This window comes from Callithrix jacchus, chromosome 7 (assembly GCF_049354715.1).
Source record: "Callithrix jacchus isolate 240 chromosome 7, calJac240_pri, whole genome shotgun sequence".
NCBI lineage: Eukaryota > Metazoa > Chordata > Mammalia > Primates > Cebidae > Callithrix > Callithrix jacchus.
The window spans coordinates 104,327,478-104,346,647 of NC_133508.1; the positions used below are offsets into that span (position 1 = coordinate 104,327,478).

General features: G+C 39.0%; 1 protein-coding gene and 1 long non-coding RNA gene across 10 annotated transcripts in view; one reads left to right on the forward strand and one right to left on the reverse strand.

Moving 5' to 3' along the window:
• C7H1orf141 (chromosome 7 C1orf141 homolog) overlaps positions 1-19,170 on the reverse strand; it is a 54,556-nt gene that overhangs the window by 17,632 nt on the left and 17,754 nt on the right. For 4 of the 9 annotated variants that reach the window (XM_054236411.2, XM_054236413.2, XM_078332201.1 and 1 more), the window contains exons 3-5: positions 18,490-18,647; positions 3,809-3,892; positions 1,920-2,032 (exon numbers count right to left, since the gene is read on the reverse strand). In XM_054236411.2, the coding sequence (XP_054092386.1) occupies positions 1,920-2,032; positions 3,809-3,892; positions 18,490-18,647 (355 nt within the window). The remainder of the gene's footprint in view (positions 1-1,919; positions 2,033-3,808; positions 3,893-18,489; positions 18,648-19,170) is intronic. The other 5 variants (XM_035251833.3, XM_078332203.1, XM_078332202.1 and 2 more) reach the window with 3 other exon arrangements.
• Positions 5,188-5,920, forward strand: LOC144577024 (uncharacterized). The gene is made up of 2 exons (XR_013520169.1): positions 5,188-5,295; positions 5,803-5,920. It is a non-coding gene; the product is annotated as an uncharacterized LOC144577024 (long non-coding RNA).

Here is a 19,170-nt window from a genome sequence, read left to right on the forward strand (position 1 = left end):
GGATTATTAGCATGTGCTACCACACTTGGCTAAACTTTGTATTTTTAGAAGATTTGGGGTTTCACCATGTTGGCCAGGCTGGTCTTGAACTCCTGACCTCAAGCGATCTGCCTACCTTGACCTCCCAAAGGTCTGGGATTACAGGTGTGAACCACCCTGCCTGGCTGAAGATCCAGTTTAAATGAAGGCCAGGAAGGTAGGGAATGAGGTTAAATACATATGCAAAAGTCACAATAGACAAGTCTTTGTTTCTTTTCTTTCTTTTTTTAGATGGAGTTTCACTCTTGTTGCCCAGGCTAGAGTGCAATGGTGCAATCTCAACTCAAGGCAACCTTCGCCTCCCAAGTTAAAAGGATTCTCCTGCCTCAGCCTCCCAAGTAGCTGGGATGACAGGCATGTACCACCATACCTGGCTAATTTTGTATTTTTAGTATGGACATGGTTTCACCATGTTGGTCAGGCTGGTCTCAAACTCCTGACCTCAAGTGATCCACCTGCCTCAGCCTCCCAAAGTGCTGGGATTACAGGAATGAGCCACTGCACCTGGCCAGGCATTTATCTGTAAAGAGTACAAGTTTCATATTAAGTACAGTGAGAAGCCACTGAAGAGGCTTTAATGAGGAGATGATCAGCCTACTTTTAAAAGATCACTATATGATTTAAGGAAAGAAAATGGATTAGAGATTTCTGCTACCATTATGGAGGGTCAGGTAATTAGTACCAGCCCTCCTGCTAAAAACATCTTAAAAAGGCTAGATGGAATATTTTTTAAAGTCTAAAGAGCCTCATAGACTTAAAAAATGATAAGAGATGCCTGGGCTTAAACCTAGGAGAAGATAAGGACTCAGATAGGTAAGACTGACATGCCAAGCCGCTTTTTCCCTGAGGGTATTTGTGATGTGAAAGTAAGATCAAGTTTTAAAATGTTCATGGGTTGAGATAGAAAAAAACAAAAAGCTGACTGAAGGTCCAAAGTTTTTATATTTAATATGTTCTTCACTTCCCTTCCCTCACAAAAAACCCACACCTATTCATTTTACCTGGAATCCAAAAGGGTTACAACCGTAGGGTGAACCAGAATAGATAAGTTTGCCACCTGGATGTTATAGGGAAAGTGAAGCCTTGAATGCTTTGATATGTTCTGACAAGTATTGCCTCCAGATACCTGGCATAAACAATTTAAAAAATCTTCTCTGGGGTAAGGTACCTTCACCCTTTTTCTCAAATTGTTTCTATGAATAATTTTCCAAATAGTGTCCAGCATACATTCAAAGATATTAAGACACATAAGGAAATATGATATTTTGAAAGCAAACCATGAGAAATAAAATGTATGTATAAATAAATCCTTTGAGAAATTAGGTTATGAAGTGTAACAGAGAAATTAAGAAATATGGGGTGATGTGGAGTCAAGAAACCTCAGTTAAGAAGGTTGATGAGAATTATGCAATTGAATGATTGTTTGATAATGCCAGAGAAATTGAAAAACAAAAGCAACACAAAACACTCAAATTCTCTGAGAGTTGATAATGCTGGTTCCTGGCTCACAGATTTCTAAAATTTCTAACATGAAAGTAAGTTTCTATTAAGCAAGCTGTTCATATTTGACTTTTAAAAAACAATAACAAGGAAACTCTCACTGTTGAGCTGAAAGGAAACTCAGAGATTTTCTTTCTAGAAGAAAAAAATATATAACCCTATCAACATAAAAATATAGTCCTATTTTGTGAATTGTACAAATTGCCCATTCTGATATTTAACATCTCTTCTTTTTAGTAAATTCTTTTTCATGGAAATAGTTCATGGAAATGTTTTTGACAGAGACATCAAATTATCAAGAACTTTTAAGACATACATCAATAAAAAATAAAGCACCCATTAACAAATCAAAGAAGCAAATGCCTTACACAAAGCATTACCTGTTGACTTACTTTCTTGATTTTTTATATTTGTTTCAACAAAGAATGGTCTTAAATTTGACTTTTCAAAGTCACTCTTTCTAGGTTCAGGCTCACATTTGAAAGAGGCATGCCTGGAAGAAATAAAAATGAATCTAAAGTAATGAGAAAATTTACAAAATAAATCTAAAAAATGAATTTGGAGAAATGTGGTGAAGTCCTAGTTAGGCAGACTTGGATGTTATGATAATGCTATCATAGTACAGAGTGTGAAACATTGGACTGATTGAGCAGGAGTTGAAAATATTAGTTTTAGTCATTTATAGTAGAGGGGGACAGAAACCTATCTGCTGTTGTGATAGGATCGAGGGCACGCCAAGAAACTATTATTCACAAGCTGATTAACCCTTTAAGAAAAACATGCTGGAAATTACTTCAGTGAGATATTGGACCTGAGATTACCAGACCTGAATCAAAGTTGTGGGACACAGAGTTAGGGAGTTCAGATAACAGAAAGGATCATAGCATTTATTTATTGTAAAGACAAATTATGCTCTTCTAAATTCCTTAACTGGCTAGTGATGGTATGTTAGAAAGTTAATAATAATACACAATTATCTTTCTGACCTCTAAATGCTAGAGCAACCCAGGACTCAGTCCTCAGACCTCAGATACTCACCCTTAGTTGATATAATATAGTTGATATAATCCAGCCCCACACTGTAACTATTGTCTATAGGCTGATATCCCAGATTTATAGTCCAGACTCTAACCTCTTCTCTGAACTTCAGATTTATATATCCAACTGCCCACATGACTCCTGCACTTAGCTGAATTATAAGTATCTCGAACTTAACATATTCAAAACCAAATTCTTGATTTCACCCACTTCCTGATCTCCTCACCTAGGTTTCCCCAACACCATTCAACCAGAGGCTTAGGCCAAAAAATTTGCAGACATCTTAGATTTCTCTCTCTCTCTTTTCCCACTCCCAACCTATCAGTAAATATCACTGTGTCTTCCTTTGAAATAGATTCCAAATCCAAACACCTCTTTTATCATTGCTCCAATGCAGTCCAAGACCCCTTTATCTTTCATCTCAACTGCTTCCATACGTCTCTAGCCTTCTGTTTGCTCTCCATGCTATGGCTCTTGTCCTCAACATTCTCTTCTCAATACAGCCATAGCAGCACTTGTAAAATATAAATGTGACTATCATTTCCTGCAACTGTTTCCTATCAGACTTGAGTAAAATTCAAAATGCTCCCTAACAGACAGAAACTTTTCCCCCAGTTCTCATTTCTAGGTAGCAGAATTTCCACTGAATGCCACTCCAGGCCTCTCTCTGCATAATGCTTCACTTCTCACCTCCACGTGAAAACTGAGCACATTTTCTAGCTGTTTGGTTTAGGGAAAGCAATTCAGGCTCCACTTAACGACCTTGGCATTTGCTCTTTCCTCTGCCTGTAGAATTTTCCCCACAAGGGGTTGATGTGGCCTACTCCTTCATTTCATTTCCACCTCTTCAGAAAGATCTTTCCAGCCCACCCCACTTCCCCCATCTAAAACAGTAATCCCCGTTGATCATAATTTCCTTAATTTACTATATTTTCCTTTACAGCATTTATCACTGGTGAATTTATATTATTATTATTTTTTCTTTTTTTCTTTTTTTATTGCATTTTAGGTTTTGGGGTACATGTGCAGAACATGCAAGATAGTTGCATAGGTAGACACGTGGCAGTGTGATTTGCTGCCTTCCTCCCCTTCACCCACATCTGGCATTTCTCCCCATGCTATCCCTCCCCAGTTCCCCGCCCCCCTGTCCCTCCTCTATTCCCCCGCAATAGACCCCAGTGTGTAGTGCTCCCCTCCCTGTGTCCATGTGTTCTCATTGTTCATCACCCACCTATGAGTGAGAATATGCGGTATTTCATTTTCTGTTCTTGTGTCAGTTTGCTGAGAATGGTGTTCTCCAGATTCATCCATGTCCCTACAAAGGACACCAACTCATCATTTTTGATGGCTGCATAATATTCCATGGTGTATATGTGCCACATTTTTCCAGTCCAGTCTGAATTTATATTATAAATTCATTTGTTTATTTAGTTTATTGTCTGTCTCCCCACCTTATCCTAGGACATAAACTCTGAGGGAAGACTCTTCATGTGTTTCATTCACTGTGGTATTTTAGCACCTATAGCAATGACTAGTACATAGTACCTGTTTAATATTCAATGAATGCCTAATAGGCCAGGCATGGTGGCTCATGCTTGTTATCCCAACACTTTGAGAGGCTGTGGCAGGTGGATCACCTGAGGTCAGGAGTTCAAGACCAGTCTGAACAACAGGGTGAAACCCCGTCTCTATGAAAAATACAAAAATTAGCCAGGTGTGGTGGCGTGTGCTGGTAACCCCAGATACTCAGGAGGCTGAGGCAGGAGAATCACTTGAACCTGGGAGGTGGAGGTTGCAGTGAGCTGAGATCACTCCCACTGCACTCCAGCCTGGGCAACAGAGTGAGACTCCATCTCAAAAAAAAAAATTATTGAATGCATAAGATTTCTGGTAAATTTTTACTGAACTTTCTTAACATCTTATACATTGTAATGGGTTTTCAGTCTATTCTCTCTTTCAATAAATTTATGTAATCTTCATAAAATAACTTATCTGTTCCTTTCAGAAAATTTATCTTATGTTCTTATTTAATATCATTGGGAAAAACTTCTAGAAGACTGTAGTATACTAGTGAGAATGGGTATTGTTCGTTTCTATCTTAAATGAGAATGAGTCAAGGGTTCTTAAGGATGATGCTGGGTACACAGTCTTGTTAAGGAGATAATATTTTATCCTTATCTTGCTAAAGTATTTTTTCAAATTCATTTGCAGAGTATATGTTCAGATATGAATTTCCTTACCAAAGAGCATAGGCTTTGGAGTTGGACCTTACTTTGCATCTTGACTCCATGTGATCTTCCATAGAATACTGAATACTCTGAATCTCAGTCCTTCATATGTCAAATAAGGTTAATAGTTACCTCAAGAGATTGTTGTAAGAATTATGTAAAATAAATTTTAGAAAGTAACAAAATGTCCTAGAGATCAATGAGGATACTCTTTCTTATTCATGAAATTTACTCCACTTAGTCATAATGGAGTAATATTTATTTAATATAGTGTTGGATTTCATTTTGTTAAAATAAGTTGTTGAGTGGCAATTATTCTGTTGCCTTAGAATTGGTGACCAGGTGACGTTTTACTCCATAGCTGAGTAAAAAAGAGCAAAACATACTCTGTATTCTACAAAGATCCACCAATACTTGGAGCAAGAGATTCTCTTAGGCCTTCAAATAACAGAATACTGTGGTGAGAGGAAGAAAGAAAAATGTCAGAATTGTGAGTTACTGACCTGTTAGGGTCTACTGTGGTTTTTCCTTTTTTCTCAATGTGGTAGGGGCAGAGAGGCTTCCTCCATAAAACTGATGAGGGAATTCCTAAAGAATCACTCCTAGAGACTGGTTCCAATAAAAGACAGCATTTGGCATGTCATTCCTCAGTTGCACATCTGTTAGACACCACACTTGCTGATTTGCCCCATGTCAAATTTGGAGCGGGTGGAATAAGCGGGTAAAGTAGGCATCCTGCACCACACTGTTTGGTATGGCAAGGTTACTTGAGTTTCTGGGGAGATGTTATGGACTGAATGTGTCTCCTTCAAATTCAAATGCTGAAGCGTAACTCTCTAAAGCTATTTATTTGGAAGTGGGAGCTTTGGGAGATAGATTATGAGGGCGTAGCCTCATGAAAAGGATTTGTGTTCTTCTAAGAAGAGTTGGTCTCACTCCTTCTCCCTCTGTCTATATCTGCCTTTCTCACTATCTCCCAATGATGTATGGATACAAGGAGACAGCCATCTGCAAACCAAGAAGAATAACCTCACCAGACACCCAATATGCTGGAGCTTTGATCTTGGACTTCCTGGCCTCGAGAACTGTGAGAAATAAATTTCTATTGTTTAAGCCACCCAGGCTATTATGTGCTGTTGTCGTACCCAAACTAAAAAATTAGTAATGAGCAGTGGGGTACTGCCATAACAAATGCTTGAAATGGCAATGGCTTTGGAATTGCTTAATGGGTAGAGGGTGGAAAGTTGGAAAGTGCATGATAGAAAATGCTGACATTGCCAAGAAGGAGATATTAAAGGTGACTTTAGTGAGGGCTCAGAAAGAAAAGAGAATCATGTTCACAAAACCCCATCTGTAGGATTAAATGAAAAAAAGAAAGAAAAAGAAAAAAGAGAAAAGCTTCCATTTTCTTATAGAATACATAAGTAATTATGAACAAAATATTGGTAGAAATATGGATGGCAAGGGCCATTCTGATGAGATCTCAGATGGAAGTGAAAAATTAGTTATTGGAAACTGGAGGAAAGGTGGTCTTTGTTATAAAGTGGCAAAGAACTTGGCTTAATTGTGTTTGTGTTTTGGCATTTCACGGAATGTAGAACTTGCAGGCAATGAAATTGGATAATTAGCTGAGGTTAGTTCTAAGCAAAGTGCTCAGGAGTGACTTGGTTCCTACTGATATTTATAGTAAAATGCAAGAGGAGAGAAAAGAATGAAATTATTTTTAAAAAAAGGAACCAGAAGTTAAAGATTTGAAAAATTTTCAGTCTTCCCATATTACAAAAAAATGAAAAAGTATGCTTGGGAGAGAACACTAAAGGTATGGGTAAGATGACAATTTGATAAGTAGGTCAGTGTGGATGTGTACCAGGGACCAAATCAATCTTCTCAGCAGAAGCCAGGAATAGAGATGGGATTATATCAGCAGAAACACTGCCAGCTGAGACTAAGGGAAACAGAGAAAATGGGACAAAATGAAAGAAGATGGTTGGACTTATTCGATTCTACAGGACCAGACCATCGTCTCTCCCTTCTTCCTATCCCTCTCCTTTGAATGAGGATGTCTATCCTACACCTATTCCATCATTGTAGCTTGGAAACATACAACTTGTTTGTGTTTACAGGTTCACAACTAGAGAGAAATTTTGTCTCAGGATATTATTACCTCAAGTCTTATCCATATCTGATTTAGATGATATTTAGATGAGACTTCAGATTTTAGAGTTGATGCTGAAACAGTTAAGACTTTTGGGTCTATTGGGATGAGATGAATGTATTTTCCATGTGAGAAAGATATAAATTTGGGGGGTGGGAGACAGGGTTGGAATTCTGTAGACTGAATATTTACATCTCCTCACTCAAATTAATATACTGAAGTCTAAATTCCCAAAGTTATGGTATTGGGAGGTGGGGCCTTTAAGAGGTAATTAGGTCATGAGTGTGTAGCCTCATGAATGGGATTAATGCCCTTATATGACATGAGAGAGGTGCTATCTCTCTCTCTCTTTCTGTCTGCCATTTGAAGATACTATAAGAAGACAGCTGTTTGCAAAGCAGGAAGAGCACCCTCATCAGACACCGATCTTGAACTTCCTAGCCTTTAGAACTATAACAAATAAATTTCTGTTATTTAAACCACCCAGGCTATGGTATTCTTTATGGCAGCCTGAACAGGGGTCAAATGGATACTAAAGTAGTAACTGTGTTTGGGTCATTTTGCTGGTATTCCACCCAGATTGCTGACTGCAATCCTGGGGATCATCCACAGAAGACATTGTGGAGTGTTTATTAAAGAGTATAGCAGTTGATGGAGAATTTGATGACTTGTAGCTGAAGGAAGCTCTCCTTGGTTGGAGAATGGGTTCCTCTGGGGATCTCTCACATGTGCTCTTTAAGACCAAAGTTGGCTAGAAAATGATTGATGACTGAGGGAAAAGAGGAAAACAGTGCCCAGTTAGTAAGAAATTTTGTCTTCTCTCTCCCTCCTCCTTTACTCCTATAGAAGGGGATGTGCTGGTAAATGTTTAATAACCTTGCCTTTGGGTGTAGTTCTAACATGGAATTTTACTCATTCATCAATGGTATAAGCTACTTCTTTGCTGAACCAAATAATAGTTTTTTTTCTATTGTTAATTTTTTCTTTTTTTTGTTTTTTTTGAGATGAAGTCTCATTCTGTCACCAAGCTGGAGTGCAATGGTGTGATCTCATCTTGCTGCAGTGTCTGCCTCCCGGGTTTAAGCAATTCTTCTGCTGCCTCCCAAATAGCCGGGACTACAAGTGTGCACCACCATGCCCAGCTAATTTTTGTATTTGTAGTAGAGACAGGGTGTCACCATATTGGCCGGGATGGCCTCCATCTCTTGACCTTGTGATCTGCCTGCCTTGGCCTCCCAAAGTGCTGGGATTAGAGGTGTGAGCCACCATGCCTGGCCCCAAATAATAGTTTTTGCATATTTTCTGATTTTTTGTGTTACTCAAAGCATAATGGCGATAGGTAAGGCATACTTTTTTTGATAAAACTTACGTTTAAGTTTAATCTTCATCATTAACATTTTCTTCCTCACTTTCTTAAATCTAGACAGACAATAACTCAAGCCTTGATTTGCAGTGTTTGCCAATTGATATGGTGTAAATACTACCATTCTCAATTTCTAGATACCAATGTGATATAATTAAATGTGGAATTTGGAAGAGACGTAGTAGCATACTGTTATATAAATTTCTACCATGTGGATATAATAGATGTAAATTACTTCAAAACCATGGATAATAGTAAAATGTAAAATAATTAGGAAGTGATGAGTTTTGACTATTATCTTTATTTTCAGTATGTCATTAAATTTTAAGTTTACATAATTTAATTTTTAATAGTGAGTGTGCCATAAACATCTCAAAATTGCTGAAAATTCAACAAACAGCTCTAATGAGTTGGTAGGAGCTGGCTTTAGCATGCCACTGTTCCCATATGAAAGAAAAAAGAAATCAGAATAAGAGTGAGGAGGAGGTGCTAGAGAAAGACCATATCAACCTCCTACTCTCATGTAAGGGAACAGGAAGAATCAAATTACTGACCATAGCCCTCTCCATTTCAGCTCCTCCAGTGTCACTAGACTGGCTTGCATAGGGAAGGAACAGTCTTGATGAGGAGTAAGATCAAAAGACTAAGTTGGACAGACTTTTAATAACCAAAGTGATCAGGATAAAATTAGAGAAATATAAAAGTGCTTTCTTCTTATTACTATTTTTGAGATGGAGTTTTGCTCTTGGCACCTAGGCTGGAGTGCAATGGTGTGATCTTGGCTCACTGCAACCTCTGCCTCTAAGGTTCAAGCTATTCTCCTGCCTCAGCCGCCCAAGTAGCTGGGATTACAGGCGTGTGCCACCATGTCCAGCTAATTTTTGTATTTTTAGTAGACATGACATTTCACCATTTTGGCCAAGCTGGTCTCGAATTCCTGACCTCAGGTGATCCGCCCACCTCAGCTTCCCAAAGTGCTGGGATTACAGGCCTGCTTTATGTTTTTAAGTCCCTGAATCAAGAATAAGCAATAAAATAGTTAAAACTAACATTTTATTTTATATTTCTTTAAAAATCTATATTTGTTTTCCATTCTTGTGGTCAGACTTAAGGATCAAATCTACCTTTGCAAAAAAGAACTGAGAACTGTTCCACCTTTGTCAGCGTTCCAAAAGCATTTAAATAGTTCTTGGAAACTACAAAGAAACTCACCCTTGACACAGTTTCAGTGGTGCTTTTGTAAAAGAGTTCTTTGACTGCTTCATATTTTTCTAAAGTTATTGATCTATTTATGTTTTTTTTGTTGAGATTTTTCCCTTTCATATTTTCCCAAAATATCATCCATTATTACACCCATGTTTCAAAGCAATGTAGTTATATGAAGTATTCATTATAATTACTTTAATGTCTTCCATATCTATGGCTATAGCTTCTTCTTCATTACCAATATTGTGCCTTTATGTTGCCATTGTTTTCTCTTCAATTTTGCAAACTGTGGTCATTTTAACATTCTTTTGGGAGGTGTTAAACATACTAAGTTTTCCAAGTACTCTTAAAAGTTCAGTGTGCTAGGTCGGGTGCAGTGGCTCATGCCTGTAATTTCAGCACTTTGGGTGGCCAAGGAAGGTGGATCACCTGAGGTCAGGAGTTTGAGACCAGCCTGGCCAACATGGTGAACCCCCATCTCTTCTAAAAATACAAAACATTAGTTGGGTGTTTAAATAGATTAAGTTTTTGGATTTGGCTGAGGTATAACTAAATTATAAATCTGCTATCTAGAAGCAGATAGAATTGTAGGATAGATAAAATGGGTATATAGTTTCCTTCTAGGCTCATAGGGACCTGGATAAGGGTGTTCTATAACTCACTGAGGACTGAGCTACAATTACTTTTACCACAGTTTTTAAGGAGGGTCCAAGTATCAGTTATTCTGCTCCCAAGCTTCTTTCTTAGAAGTAGGTGTTAAAAGCCACTAAGAGTCTGAGATTTGATCCTAGTACAAGCTTACAAGTTCGCCTGCCACAGTTTCATCAATGCTGGCAGAAGATATGAGACTCCTGGATCAGAGACAAAGGACTATTAATTACTCAACAATAAGAGTGTCCTAATTGACCATGCATGGCAGCTCACGCCTGTAATCCCAGCACTTTGGGAGGCTAAGGAGAGTGTACCATGTGAGGACAGGAGTTTGAGACCAGCCTGGCCAACATGGCAAAACCCCATCTCTACGAAAAATACAAAAAATTCGCCAGGTGTGGGGGTACACATCTGTAATCCCAACTACTCAAGAGGCTGAGGCAGGATAATCTCTTCTTTGTTGTTGTTGTTGTTTTATTGCATTTTAGGTTTTGGGGTACATGTGAAGAACATGCAAGATTGTTGCATAGGTACACACATGGCAGTGTGATTTGCTGCCTTCCTTGCCATCACCTATATCTGGCATTACTCCCCATGCTATCTCTCCCCAACTCCCTACCCCCCACTGTCCATCCCCTATTTCACCCCAACAGACCCCAGTGTGTGATGCTCCCCTCCCTGTGTCCATGTGTTCTACCCATCTATGAGTAGAACACGCAGTGTTTGATTTTCTGTCCTTGTGTCAGTTTGCTGAGAATGATGGTTTCCAGGTTCATCCATGTCCCTGCAAAGGACATAAACTCATCCTTTTTTATGGCTGCATAGTATTCCACGGTGTATATGTGCCACATTATCCCTGTCCAGTCTATCATTGATGGGTATTTGATAATCTCTTAAACCCAGGAGCGGGAGGTTGCAGTTAGCCGAGATTGCACCACTGTACTCCAGCCTGGGTGACAGAGCAAAACTCTGTCTCAAAAAAAAAAAAGAAAAAGAAAAAAAGGAATAGCCAGATTATCATTTCCTGCACCAGTTCTCTGAGCCAGGAATAAAAATTTTGTTCCTAAAACGAAACATCGTATGTTCTCACTGATATGTAAAAGCTAAGCTATGAGGAGGCAAAGGCATTAAGAATGATGCAATGGACTCTGGGGACTTGTGGGGAAGGGTGGGAGTGGCGCGAGGAATAAAAGACTACAAATACGGTGCAGTGCATACTGCTAGAGTGATGAGTGTGCCGAGATCTCAGAAATCACCACCAAAGAACTTACTCATGTAACCAAATACTACCTGTACCCCAAAAACCTATGAAAAAAATGTTCCTGGCTCTAGGTTCTCATAGAAAATGAGAGAGAATTTGGAATTATAAATTTGGTGGGCTAACTCACCAGTATAAGATCGTAAATTTGTTCTTTGTAAATTTTATTGCTTCTGTGCTTTTACATTAAAAAAAATCCATCCCCTCTGCCCTCTGCCTGTTTTTGTTCTTATATTAAAAAAAAAATCCCTGTGAAATTATATCGTGTCTTCATTGAATTAAGGGAAATATAGATAAAGACCTTGATTTTGAGTTGTACAGGCTGGAATTATAGGAAGTGACTGCTTATCATTGGGATGGGTCATTGAAATGGCACTTTCATGGAAAGGGAAGAAACCCGTGGGAAGGGTACAGCTCAGATAGAACCATGAGGTTGCTCTGAAAGATCCCACTTCCCAGCTGGAAATTGCTTATGAATTATGTCCCTGGAAATTCTCTGGAATGTTTTATGTTTTTATAGAAAAACCACTTTGAGACAGAATCCCAGAGTTTTCATTGTGTCATCATAGAATAATTTTTAAAATATTTTTTCTGTAATAAGATACCCAGCTTGGGATCTTTATTTTATTCATATTTAATTTTCAATTTGGGTAAATACTCTTCCCTGTAGTTTCCTCAGGAAAAAAAATACATAGGTAGATTACTTTCTAAAATCTTTCATGTCCAAAAAAAAAAATCTCTTTTGTTCTCATACATAAATGATGTTTCATACAGAGGATTCTTCAATTGCCATGCTGTTCAAAAGTTGAAAATAATTTTCTATTTTCTAGCCTTAGAGATGCAGAGAGATCTATAAAACTGATTTTACTTCCTTTCCTTTGTAATTACCTTGGTTTTTTCTGCCTTCGGAGTTTAGTAATTTTACCCTAAGTTTCGCACTTGGTGACCCTTTTGATCTGAAACTTCAATATATTCAAAAGAAGGGCTTTTTTTAAAATATCACTTTGATTATTTCCTAACCATCTTTTAATTTATATATCAAGTACATATTTAGTATCCCAAAACCATATACATGTTTCTTTTCAATATGATTTCCATTTTTTAAGTTTTTTTTTTTTGATACAGGGTCTTACTTTGTCACCCAGGCTAGAGTGCAGTGGTGCAATCATAGCTCACTGCAGCCTTTAAGTCCTGGCCTCAAGCAGTTCCTGATTCAGCTTCCTGAGTAGCTGGGATTACAGATGTGAGCTACCATGCCCAGCTTATATTCTATTTTTAATTTTTCTATTTAGTTTTTTATTCAGACATGCTTATTTTTTAATGTAATTTTCCCCTTATTTCTATCCTTAAGAGACATATTTTCTAAAGTTTTCTTTTCTTTTTTTTGAGACGGAGTTTCGCTCTTGTTACCCAGGCTGGAGTGCAATGGCGCGATCTCGGCTTACTGCAACCTCCGCCTCCTGGGTTCAGGCAATTCTCCTGCCTCAGCCTCCCGAGTAGCTAGGATAACAGGCACACGCCACCATGCCCAGCTAATTTTTTGTATTTTTTTTAGTAGAGACGGGGTTTCACCATGTTGACCGGGATGGTCTCGATCTCTCAACCTCTCGACCTCGTGATCCACCCGTCTCGGCCTCCCAAAGTGCTGGGACTACAGGCTTGAGCCACCGTGCCCAGCCTAAAGTTTTCTTCTGATCTTTCCATTAAGTCTGACTCATTAGGAGCCACCTGTTCTGATGGTTCAGTTCATCTCTCTTCTTCAAATAAGCACCCCCTTCAATGATCTGTGATTTCTCTTTGACTACTCTTTATAGCAAGCATAGGTTCCTAACACACCTCAGAAGCTCAAGCTATTTTGGCCTCAGGTAATACCAGGCAGTGACAGAGACTATGAATGAGTGGCAAACAGGCTGCCATGCTGGGATCTCTTGATTGAGGGAGTGAGATATAAAGAGGCCTGTAGTAGTGCTTCTTAAATTACAAGCTGTATATTAGAATCGCATGAAGTGCTTTGAAAAAACATTTGCACCCAGGCCAAATTTCAGCATACTCAAGTCCCACAGTCGGCCCTACGGAACCCCTGAACACAAAAATTTGGCCCTCTACATATATGTGGTTTCTTATCCTGCAAATACTGTGTTTTAAATCTGTGTTTGGTTGTAGATGCAGAACCTACTGATATGGAGGCCCAAATGTATTTATTGAAAAAACCCCACATATAAGTGGAACAAAGTAGTTCATACTCATGTTGTTCAAGGGTCAACTGTATTACACTAAATAGCAACTTGGGTTCCCCTTCTGGAAATAGAAGCTGGTGGTTTTGGACTAGCTATCCCCCAGGGAACAACTAGAAAAGCTGGACAAAATATTAAAATATTTGAGTATATCCAAGAGCTCCCAAAACATAAGGGTTTTGAGGGGCCAAGAGCTATAAGAAGAGTGAGCTCAGATAAGGATGACATTTGGATCTGCATCTTTGTCAATTCCAAACCAGCAGGAGAGATCAAAAAGCTGTGTGTTACTTTTAGCCAACTTACAGGGCGGTGGGAACAAAACTGAAATTCAGGGCGCACTGAGGAAAGGTCCTAGAATACCCTTCAGTCTTAGGTTGGGACTCCAGAGGTTCATAGTTCACAACCTATTTAATAGAGAGCAATAAATAGACAAGCTCTCAAAAGAATATAAGTCCAGTTTTGAATGATCGCTACCCAATCCAGGATTGCTGATGCCTCCAGCCTAGTCATTTGCCAAAAACCAGCACAAATTTTCTCTGGAGAAGAAACCATCTAGAGCTTCAAATTACACCTATACTTTTACAATGGCATTGTCCCTTTCTCAATAAAAAATAACCAGGCATGTGAGGAGATAATAGAATAAGCTGCTAAACCCTCCCCCCACAAAAAAAAGATAATAGAAAGAGAGACCCATAGGGGACTACATAAAACAATAATGCTTGGTATGTCCAGAGAACTAAACAGTAATTTATAACATCTGTTATATTTCTTCATTTTTGCACAAATTGGGTTCTTATATTTTTAAATATAGCAAGGAATTAATATGTTTTGCTATTTTAAAGAGTTGTATTTGAGGTTGGTTGGTTGGTTGGTTGATTTGTTTTTTAAGGTAAGGTCTTGCTCTGTTGCCCAGGCTAGAGTGCAGTGGTTCAATCATAGCTCACTGTAGCTGGAACTATAAGTGCTCACTCCCATGCCTGACTAATTAAAAAAAAAAAAGTGTTTTTTGGTAGAGACAGGATCTTACCATGTTGCCCAAGCTGGTCTCAAACTCCTGAGCTCAAGCAATCCTCCCGTCTCATCCTCCCAAAGTGCTGGGATTACAGGTGTGAGCTGTAGCCACCCAGCCAAGCATTCTATTTTATTAAACAAAAATTATACAAGGAATGTTAAAACTATGAGTGTTCCTAGGAACTGTATCTTTTGATTGAATTCACCAGTATCTAAGGAAGTTTTTTTCACTCTGGGATCAGTACAAAACTGCTGCCTGAGGCAAGCTACTGAGAGACAGGCAGGTAGGAGATAGGAGTAGGCTCAGAGGCAAATGCCATCGTTTAGATAGGCTGCTGCTTGGACTTAGCTACATATTAAAGATCATCTTCTCAATTATTCCAAACAAATTTTGTTTCCTTTGGCTAGAGTTATGCCCTAATTCTTGTGTAAATTCTTGAACTTTTTATGTACTTTTTTTTTTTGCTGGTGTTGGACATAGGGTTTTTGCTGGTGTTCGACATACAGACATTGATCAAACCAAATTTACTTGGTCTTTGAATCATAGAAATATATGCCTCTTTGTTTTTTATACTTAATGTTCTGGCTTTGCCTCTAGCCCCAAACATCCCAGTCATCCAGGCTTACACTTAAGAGAGCATTACTCAGTTATTGATGGGTTATACTGACACTAACCCAAGATCAATGAGGCCTTCATAAGCTATTTAGAAAATAATCTTATCAGGCAGGAAAGGGATAGCAACAGTATCATCCTGGGAAATACTGCCAAACAACATTGCACATCACCTCTAAATGTGTCTAATGAGTCATCAGCCATATACCATACTGTTACACAAATGCGTATATATAATATATAAATATACGAAAATCACAGTAGGACATACATTTTCCCTTCCCCACATTCTCAATTTCCATTTTATGCAATGTTTTTTCTGTGTATTTTTTAAATATTCCATTTCAATATGGATAGTCCTATAAATTATTTGGAAGCAGAATTATGGGCTGTGTCTACATAAAAAATAAAGTAGTAATGTAAGAAGTCTGTGATAAAACTAAATTATATAAAGTACTAATATGTATTTACTTGTGCTAGAAACAAACTCCTTTTTCTTATCTTATAGTTCTGCAATGGAAACATGTTCTGATATCCTGATAAATCATAACAAAAATCTGAGTGGGTTGTATTTTGTGCCATAATCAGAATACTTACATGAAAATGACAGTTTTTAGCTACACAAACTGTGTTGTTTTACTTTCAATTCAGACTTGTTTGTCCAACTTTCTTCTGATATCTCTACCTAAATGCCCTATGGGCATCTCAAACTTAACACCTACAGAATAAATCCCAGTTCTTCTCACCTTGCTTCTCTTATCTACCCCAATCTCCTTTTCCTCATTTGTTCTCTGCCTAAGTACAAAGCACTACAATCCACCTAGTTACACGCCCCAAAGCTTGCAGTCATCCTACTGAATGGGGTACAGGAGTGATGAAGAACACGGGCTCTGAAATCAGACTGCTAAGGTTCTAATCCAGCCTTGCAACTTGTCGGCTGTGCGGCCTTGAGCAAATTGTTTAACCTCAACCAGACTTAGTTTTTTCCTCTGTAAAACTGCACTTAAATGTGAGGCTAAAAAAGTCTACTTCAGGCTGGGTGCAGTGGCTCAAGCCGGTAATCCCAGCGCTTTGGGAGGCCGAGGCGGGTGGATCCCGAGGTCAAGAGATCGAGACCATCCTGGTTATCATGGTGAAACCCCGTCTCTACTAAAAATACAGAAAATTAGCTGGGCATGGTGGCGCGTGCCTGTAATCCCAGCTACTCAAGAGGCTGAGGCAGGAGAATTGCCTGAACCCAGGAGGCGGAGGTTGCAGTGAGCTGAGATCGCACCATTGCACTCTAGCCTGGGTAACAAGAGCGAAACTCTATCTCAAAAAAAAAAAAAAAAAAAACAACAGTTTGCTTCACTCTAAGCAATAGTACAAAACTGTTGCATAAGGAAAGCTACTTGGAGACCAGTAGGTGGCAGGTAGGAGTGGTCTTAGATGCAAATGTCATGGTTTTTGTTTGTTTGTTTGCTTGTTTTCTGAGATGGAGTCTTGCTCTATGATCCAGGCTAGACTGCAGTGGCACAGTCTCAGCTCATAGCAACCTCTGCCTCCCAAGTCCAAGCAATTCTCGTGCCTTAGCCTCCCAAGTAGCTGGAACTTCAGACATTCACCACCATGCCTGGCTAATTTTTTTTTTTTTTTTGAGACGGTGTGTCATTCTGTTGCCCGGGCTGGAGTACAGTGGTGTGATCTTGGTTCACTGCAACCTCCGCCTCCCAGGTTCAAGCAATTCTCCTGTCTCAGCCTCTTAAGTAGCTGGGATTACAGGTGCCCACCACCGTGCCTGGCTAATTTTTTTATTTTTAGTAGACAGGGTTTCACCATGTTAGCCGGGCTAGTCTTGAACTCCTGACCTCAGGTGATCCACTCTCCTCGGACTCACAAAAAATGCTGGGATTATAGGTGTGAGCCACTGTACCTGGCCCCGGCTAATTTTTAAAAAATATATTTTAGTAGAGACAGGGTTTCACCATGTTGCCGAGGCTGGTCTTGAACTCCTGAGCTCAGGCAGTCCACCCACCTCAGCCTCCCAATGTGTTAGGATTACCGGCATGAGCCACCGCGCCTGACCCACAAATGTCATAGTGCACATGTGGGCTGCCTAATGCATAGTGTCATAGCTGCCTATCTAAACTATGTGAGAAAATCGTGGTCACATAGCTAACAAGTGGCAAGGCTGGATTTAAACCTTAGCAATCTGATTTCAGAGCCTGTGCTCTTCATCACTACTGTGCCCCATTCAATAGGATGACTGAGATTTTGGGGTTGGTAACTGGGTGCATTGTAGTGCTTTGCACTTAGGCAGAGAAGAAGTGAGGAAAACTTGTTACCCAGAATAAATAAGATAAGGACAGTATCCACACTACCACCAATGTCCAATTCATTTGAAGTTCTATTGATTCCACATCTTAGTACTTCTTTTTTCTGAACTCTTCTCTACAATTCTGATGTGCTTGGAAAAATGTTACAGCATTATGCTTGTAGTAAATGCCAGTGAAAGACCAAGTATGACATATTTAGGCTACCTCTTTTAAGTACACAGAGAAATTGCCTTAGTTTTCTAGGCAGGCTTTTTTTTAAAGTGTATCAGTTGGAGTTTGAAATAAATCCTGACATTAATTTGGGGCAATATAATTGAGCTCAAGAAAAGCCTTACTTTAAAAATTTAGAATTGCAATTACCATCTACACTAGTGAAATATTATACATAAGAAATATTTTATAAACTAGGAATATTCAGAAAGCTAATCTAGTATATTTTAACTCTTAACCCTTATAAAATATGCCATACAACTTTCATTTAATATATATTGCATAATCTAAGACAAATATAAGTAACGTAATGTTTTAAAACTCTGAACTGGGCCAGGTGTGGTGGTTCATGCCTGTAATCCTAGCACTTTGGGAAACCAAGGAAGGTAGATCTCTTGAGGCCAGAAGTTCAAGACCAGCCTGGGCAACATGGCAAAACCCATGTAGATTAAAAATACAAAAAATTAGCTGGACATGATGGTGCGTGCCTGTAGTCTCAGCTATCCTGGAGGCCGAGGTGGGAGAATCACTTAAACCTGGGGAGTTGAGGCTGCAGTGAGCTATGTTTGCACCATGACACTCTAGCCTAAGCCATAAGAGTGACACCCTGTCTCAAAAACAAACAAACAAACTCTGAACTGTAAATTTAAGGTAATTATAATAGTTACATTTTTGACTTTGTAATGCCACATGACTTGTCTTCTCTGATCTTTGATATTTCCTTAGATGTGGAGATAGCACTATCCTTTTCAAATTCCAACTGAAAATCAAATGTCAGGGGTATAGCCATAGTTGTTTTTCTTCCTTCATTCTGAAGCCTGTTTATCTGCAGCAAAGCCAAAGTGGAAAAAAAAATGAGTGCTTTTCATATGAGGAAAATCTTAGGTGGAAAGAAAAATAAATTAATCTCACTTTACACACACACACACACACACACACACACACAGAATTTAGGTGGTAGGCAATAAGCAATTCTTTGTTTTTGTTTTTCTTTTTGTTTTAATTGCATTTTAGGTTTTGGGGTACATGTGAAGAACGTGCAAGATTGTTGCATAGGAACACACTTGGTAGTGCGATGTGCTGCCTTCCTCCCCTTCACCTATATCTGGCATTTCTCCCCATGCTATCTCTCCCCAATTCCCACCCCCCACTGTCCCTCCCCTATTTCACCCCGACAGACCCCAGTGTGTGATGCTCCCCTCCCTGTGTCCATGTGTTCTCATTGTTCAACACCCGCCTATGAGTGAGAACATGTGGTGTTTGATTTTCTGTTCTTGTGTCAGTTTGCTGAGAATGATGGTTTCTAGGTTCATCCATGTCCCAACAAAGGACACGAACTCATCGTTTTT